Raw genomic sequence first — 6,421 nt, 5'->3', positions numbered from 1 at the left:
CGCTGCTGCCACCATCGCCGCCGCCGCCGCCGGCTGCCGCCAGGTCCGTTGGGCGGAGGGATGGGGAGAGAGGCGGCGCGCAGAGCGTGACGACCGCCTACCACCTCGGGCAGTCCCGTGGTCATCGAGGGTCATCTCGGACCATATCGGGCCATCTCAGGATCATGTGGCAGAGGCCCACGGCCGCCTTTGACTTGTCGTTGGCTCCAAAGTACGAAGAGAGGGGGCGGTCGGCCTCGAGCGTCTTGCCGGCGAAGAGAAGGCTCGCGCCCTCCTCGCTCACCTCGCCCGGCGCCGCCGCGTCGGCGTCCCCGCCCAGCGAGCGCAGCAGAGGCAGCAGCGCTGCGCGGGTCGAGATGGCCTTGCGCCGAACGTTGCTGGGCGAGAGGAGCTCCCGCGCCGTTGAGAAGTCCCCGCTTTCGAGGGACGGGCCCGCCGCCACTTCCACGTTCGTGGAGGCGTGGCGGTGCGGCTGCGGGCTCGCGAGCGCACGAGAGATCCGGCGGCGCAGGTTGCTCAGCGCAACGGCGTCCCGCAGCGCGACCTCGACGGCGACGGAGCTGGCCGCCTCGCACAGGAAGGGTGCGGGCGGAGCCACGCCAGCCTCGGCGGGCAGGCGGACTTCAAGCAGCATCTATGCCTGGACCGGCGGCCGATCGACTGCCAGGCTCCCGGACGAAGAGACGAGGCCGAGAAAAGATGTCGTGCGAGAAAAGAATTCTATTACTTCTGACACTCACTGGCATTGAAAATCCCACAAATTTGCTCAAGCGCCTTTGAACGTGTGGGCGGCAGCTGTCTGTTTACAGGCGCTGGCCGCCCGCGCGCGCGCCGGACCGGCTCCGGCACGTCCGGCGCTGGGCGGCGCGCGTCCACACTGCGGTCTGCGCGTCGCGCAAAAGGCGAGCGCTCGCCGCCGCTACGGCGGCGGCGGCGGCCGACGGCAGACGGCAGACGGCAGACGGCATACGGCCTAGGGCTCGGCTGGGCGCGCACGCGCACGCGCGCGCGTCGCGCGCCACGCGTCGCTCCGCGAGGGCGCGCGCCAACCGCGATTCGAACCGGGGCCAAAAGGTGCCTGGAGCGACCGCGGTCCGGTCGCGCCACCGCGGCTGCGGGGCTGATAGAGCAGGCCGGCTGCGGCTCCTGATGTACCTCCGCTTTTGGGTGACTCAAGGGCGAGGACACGCACAGGCCGCACCTCTAGTGAGGCCCGCATAGTATGTGGGAGACTCGTGCCGCCGCCCCTGCCACCCCTGTGTCAGTGTGCCTGTGGTAGGAGAGACTGCCAGCGACAAGCTGGAGGCAGGTCGCTAGACTGAGATGAGACCGCCAGTGGATGTGGGAGTCCACCGCGCACCGCGCTGCGAGCCTGTCGTGTCCCTTGTCAGGAGCAGGAGAGCCCCACCTGTCCCCCTGATCGTTCTTCCAAAATCCTGCTCGTGCAGGTGTGGACCCTGTCCTCGTCCCATCCCTCGTTTGGCGTGTCTGTTTTCTTTCTTCTTCTGCATTTAAAATCCCTGTGTGGTGGCGGCGTGCCGTCCTCCCATCCCTCCCTTGGCTTGTCTGTTTTCTTTCTTTCTTTATTTCGGCACGACCTCCCATCCCTCCCTTGGGTTGTCTGTTTTCTTTCTTTCTTTACACTGGCACGACAAGGGCGCGGACTGGCGCGGACTGGCACGAGAAAAGAAGAAAATTTCCCTCATGTGGCTCGCACAACACTGGCGCGCACTGGCACTAACACAGGTACACCAAAGAAGAGAATTTTCCGGAAAGAAGAGAGAGACAGTCTTCCACCCATGTGCTGCACCTCTTTCGACACGCCCGACACGCCGACCTCCTTCCTCGAGCGTGCGCTTGCGTGACGAGCCGGCGGCATCCATGTGGCCTCGCAGAGCCTGGACGGGCTGCATGACCTCCGAGGCATCAAACTGCGACGAGGCGCCGGCCTTCTTGCGCGGCGGCATCGAGCAAGGCGGTAAAGGTTGAGTGCGACGGTGGGTGGACTGGGCGGCAAATTCGGCTTTTTTTCTGGAAAACAGTCCTACAGAGTGTGAAGAAGAATCATGTTGGCAGAGGCGGAGGGCTTGCTTGCGCTTGCACTTGTCCAGCGCCGCCGCCACCGGCTACAAAGGCGTGGCCTGGGGCCCCAACTCGTGGTAGGCCACTAGTTTATCGTAGGGTACTCACGGATACCTCTCCTGAGTCCCTCTCGTGTGCCCTCGCGCACATCGCATGCGGTCTTCACTCAGCCTCCGCTGCTGTGAACACCAAACTTGCACTTCAGCTGGTGCGCGCTTTCGCCGCCTACTTTCGCGAGCGCGCTTGGCCCTTGCTCCTCATGCGCGGCGCTCTCGCTGCGCTCTCTCCCTGCTCATGGGACCTGATGCCGCGCCACCTCTGTGGCCGCTCCATCCTCTCTGACGGCGCCAGCCCTCCGGCTGCGCCATCTCTCTTTGGTTCATGTGGAGAAGCCGAGTTAAACTAGTCCCGGGTAGAATTTAAGCAAAAGAACTCTCTCTCACAGCAGACAGGCTCGACACAGGTGCGAACTGGCGCGTGCTAGTACTATCACCGGCACACCGGGTAGAAAAGAAAGAGTTCGCCACCGCGGGGCATGTTGGCCGAGGCGGAGGGCTTGCGCTTGCACTTGTCCAGCGCCGCCGCCACCGGCTACAAGGGCGTGCACAAGATTGCTTCTGGCCGCTTTGGGGCGGAGCGCCACGCCGACGGATACAAGTTCTGCCTCGGCTACTTCGACACGGCGGTGGAGGCGGCGGTGGCGTACGCGCGGGCGGTCGAAGAGGCGGCGGCGGCGGCGACAGCGGCGGCGGCGGCGACAGCAGGGGCGGTGGCGGCGGGCGCTGAGCCGGCGGGAGCCGAGCCGACGGGAGCTGAGCAGCAAACTCGCTCCTCCGACCGCGGCGCGCGCCCGGTCGTGCGCTTCGAGGCCGGCCCGGCGCCCTGGACGTCGTGCGTCGACCTCTCCTGGCTGGAGCTGCTGCCGCCTCGCCGCCTCAAGCCGCTCTGCGATCAGAAGGGCCTGAGTGTGGGGTGGGACAGCTCGGAGGCGCTGGCGAAGCGGCTGCGCGCCAGCGGCGGCCTGAGCGGGGAGCAGCTCAAGGGGCTGTGCGATGCTCCAGAGGTTGGAGTCCAATCACACGGCTCCAAGGCGGAGATCGCGCAGCGCATCGGCGCCAAGCTGGCGGCGGCGGCGGCGGCGACGACAGGCGGCGCGAGCGGCGGCGCCGGCGCAGCCTCCGTCGCTGCCTCGTCACATGCGCCGCGGGCGGAGGAGGAGGAGGCTCCGGTGGCAGAGGCGGAGGGCTTGCGCTTGCACTTGTCCAGCGCCGCCGCCACCGGCTACAAAGGCGTGTACAAAGACCACGCCCGCTTCCAGGCGCGGCACAAGGTGGGTGGAGGGGAGGAATTCCTCGGCTCCTTCGGCACGGCGGTGGAGGCGGCGGTGGCGTACGCGCGGGCGGTCGAAGAGGCGGCGGCGAAGGCGACAGCGGCGGCGGCGGCGGCGACAGGGGCGGTGGCGGCGACAGCGGCGGCGGCGGCGCAGGAGGGGGGCGACGGCCGGCGCGAGAGGAGACCGTCGACGTTCTTCGAAGCTAAGTTCGGCGGCGGAGACGCGCGGGCGCAGCACCGCGGACAAGGCCGCGGTGTCGGGGCGGGCGGAGGCGCGGGAGAAGGTCGAGTGACCGCTGGCCATGAGCAGGGCGAGGCTAGCGGCGGCAGCAACGTGGGGCTTGCGCCTGCACCCGTCGCCACGCCGCTCGAGGCGGAGGCGGTCGTGGCGGAGGCGGAGGGGCTGAAGCTGCACCTCTCGAGCAGCGGCAGCACCGGCTACAGAGGAGTGCGCGAGCAGTCCTCTGGCCGATTCGAGGTGCGGCACATGGCGAACGGGCGGCAGGTCGCCCTCGGCTGCTTCGCCACGGCGGTGGAGGCGGCGGTGGCGTACGCGCGGGCGGTCGGCGAGTACCAGCCTCCGCCTCCGACAGTGGCGACAGAGGCGGAGGGCTTGCGTTTGCACCTCTCGAGCAGCAGCAGCACCGGCTACGTGGGCGTCTACCGCCGGGACGGGCGCTTTCGGGTCATCCTCACTCTGGACTCGAAGCAGCAAACCGTTGGCAACTTCGGCACCGCAGTGGAAGGGGCGGTGGCCTACGCCCGGGCGGTCGGCGGCGAGCAGGCGAGGGCAGGGCGGGCGGAGGCGGAGGCGAGGTCGGCGGCAGCTCACTCGGCCGACCCCGCCCGGCATGGCCGGCGGAGCCTGGCGCAGGCGGGGATCGAGGAGGCGGCGGGGTCGGCCGCTGCCGCCGTCGTTGCCTCGTCGCATGCGCCGCGGGCGGAGGAGGAGGAGGCTCCGGTGGCAGAGGCGGAGGGCTTGCGCTTGCACTTGTCCAGCGCCGCCGGCACTGGCTACAAGGGCGTGCTCAAGCGGGCTTCTGGCCGCTTTGGGGCGGAGATTAAAGCTTACGGAACCACGGTCTCCCTCGGCACCTTCGGCACGGCGGTGGAGGCGGCGGTGGCGTACGCGCGGGCGGTCGAAGAGGCGGCGGCGGCGGCGACCGCGGCGGCGGCGGCGACAGCAGGGGCGGTGGCGGCGGGCGCTGAGCCGGCGGGAGCTGAGCCGGCGGCAGCCGAGCAGCAAACTCGCTCCTCCAACCGCGGCGCGCGCTCGGTCGAGCGCTTTGAGGCCGGCCCGGCCATCTGCGAGGGTTTCACGGTGGGAAGATGGTCTTCTGCCGAAGAGTCGTCGCTCAAGGAGCTTGTGAGCGAGCTCGGAGAAAAGTCGTGGGCGACGGTGGCGGAGCGAATGGGTACCGGACGGAGCAAGGCGGGCGTGGAGCAGCACTGGCAGATCATGACGGGCAAGCGCGGGCAGGGCCCGCGCTCGAAGCTCGCCTCGAAGGCGAGGCTCGAAGCGTGGCACAAGCGGCCGCTGGCGCCCCCCCCGCCGCAGGCAGCCCCGCCGCCGCAGCTAGGCACGCGGCCGGGCGTGGGCGCACCGGCCGCTGCAGCGGTGAAGAGGCCGCGGCTCTACTGCCCCGCTCCCGCGCGTCCCTCGGGTGGGCCTGACGCGCAATGCCAGCCGGACGAGCAGACAACAGAAGGAGGAAGCCGCTCTGTTGGCGGCCTCTCCGAGTACTTGGTTCCCTCGCCTCCTCCCCACCCCCCTCGCCTAATCTCCCCCCTGGCGCGCTCTCTTCGTCAGTCGGCTGGAATGCACCTCCCCATCCCCTCTGCAGGTCTCTTGCGGCGGCTGGGAGGGCCTCGTCGACGGCTGGTACACGCGGACAGAGGTGCGACACCGCCGGCAGAGGTACTGCACCGGACAGAGGTGCAGCACCGCCGGCAGTTGCTACACCTATTTCTTCTCGCCTGCCGGGAAGCGCTTCCGCTCGCGCGTCGAGGTGGCTCGACACTTCGGACTCGACCAAGGCGGAGCTCGGGCGCCGCCCGCCCCCGCCTCCGCCTCCGCCTCCGCCTCCGCCTCCGCCTCCGCCTCCGCCTCCGCCCGCCAGCCCGGGCCGGTCGCAGGGCTGGGCGGCGACGTGTTTCGGGTCGAGGCGCTGCTCGCGCGGCGGCACGTCTACGGAGAGGCCCAGTACTTGGTGCGCTGGGAGGACTACCCGCCCGAGCACGACAGCTGGGAGTGCGAGGACAACATCTTCGACGAGAGCCTGATCCGCGCCTTCAATGCCGGCGCCGCGTCCTCGTCCAGCGGCGGCGCCTCCGAGTCGGCAGCAGGACCTCGGGCCGGCGTTTCTTTTTCTTCCTCCCGGCTGCCGGCCTACCTCTCCGCGCCTTCCCCTGGGCGGCCCCGCGCGGCGCCGAGTTTGCAGGGCGCTTTGACCGCGGCGGAGCTGCCGCGGTTTGTGCAGCTTGCCTCGGCGGAGGGGGCGCCGGGCGGCGGTGTGCCACCCCCCACTTGCCTTTGCGGTGCGCTGGCCGTGCTGCGCAAGCGGCGCTGGTGGTGTGCCGACGAGGACGGCGGCTGCAGCTTCGAGCTGTGGGCGTGCGGTCGCACCGACGACGGCACCGCGGGCATGCAGCCGTTGTGCGAGTGTGGCAGGCCAGCGGTGTGGATGGGCAGGAGGTGGTGGTGCGCGCGCGCCGATGGCGGGTGCGACTTCGAGTGGTCTCCTCCGCCGCCATCCGCGCCTCCAACGCTGGTGCCGCCCGAGGCGATCGAACGGCAGATGGCGCGTGACACCGCGGCGCTGCTCACGGCTGCCGCGCACGGCCCGCTCAACGCGTGGTCCTTCGTCGCACCAAGCGATTTCGGGCTCGGGCTCTGGGCGCGGGCGCCCTCTCCGGCGGGGGCAGGCGCTCGGCTTGTACTCCGGGCCGCGGCTGCCGTGCAGCTTGCAGCGGCGCGGCACGTGCGCGCTTCAGATCCCGGGCGCCG

General features: G+C 69.9%; 1 protein-coding gene across 1 annotated transcript in view; it reads left to right on the top strand.

The window, feature by feature from the left end:
* Positions 1-2,617: 2,617 nt before the first annotated feature.
* The window catches only part of EMIHUDRAFT_112668 (hypothetical protein), a gene marked incomplete at both ends in the record, with an annotated part of 5,031 nt that continues 1,227 nt past the window's right edge, over positions 2,618-6,421 (top strand). The window contains 3 exons of the mRNA XM_005784087.1: positions 2,618-5,032; positions 5,259-5,423; positions 5,535-6,395. Coding sequence (XP_005784144.1) covers positions 2,618-5,032; positions 5,259-5,423; positions 5,535-6,395 — 3,441 coding nt within the window. The remainder of the gene's footprint in view (positions 5,033-5,258; positions 5,424-5,534; positions 6,396-6,421) is intronic.

Source organism: Emiliania huxleyi, assembly GCF_000372725.1.
Source record: "Emiliania huxleyi CCMP1516 chromosome Unknown EMIHUscaffold_173, whole genome shotgun sequence".
NCBI lineage: Eukaryota > Haptophyta > Isochrysidales > Noelaerhabdaceae > Emiliania > Emiliania huxleyi.
The sequence above is the reverse complement of the archived record's forward strand: the minus strand, read 5'-3'. Positions and strand labels throughout refer to the sequence as shown.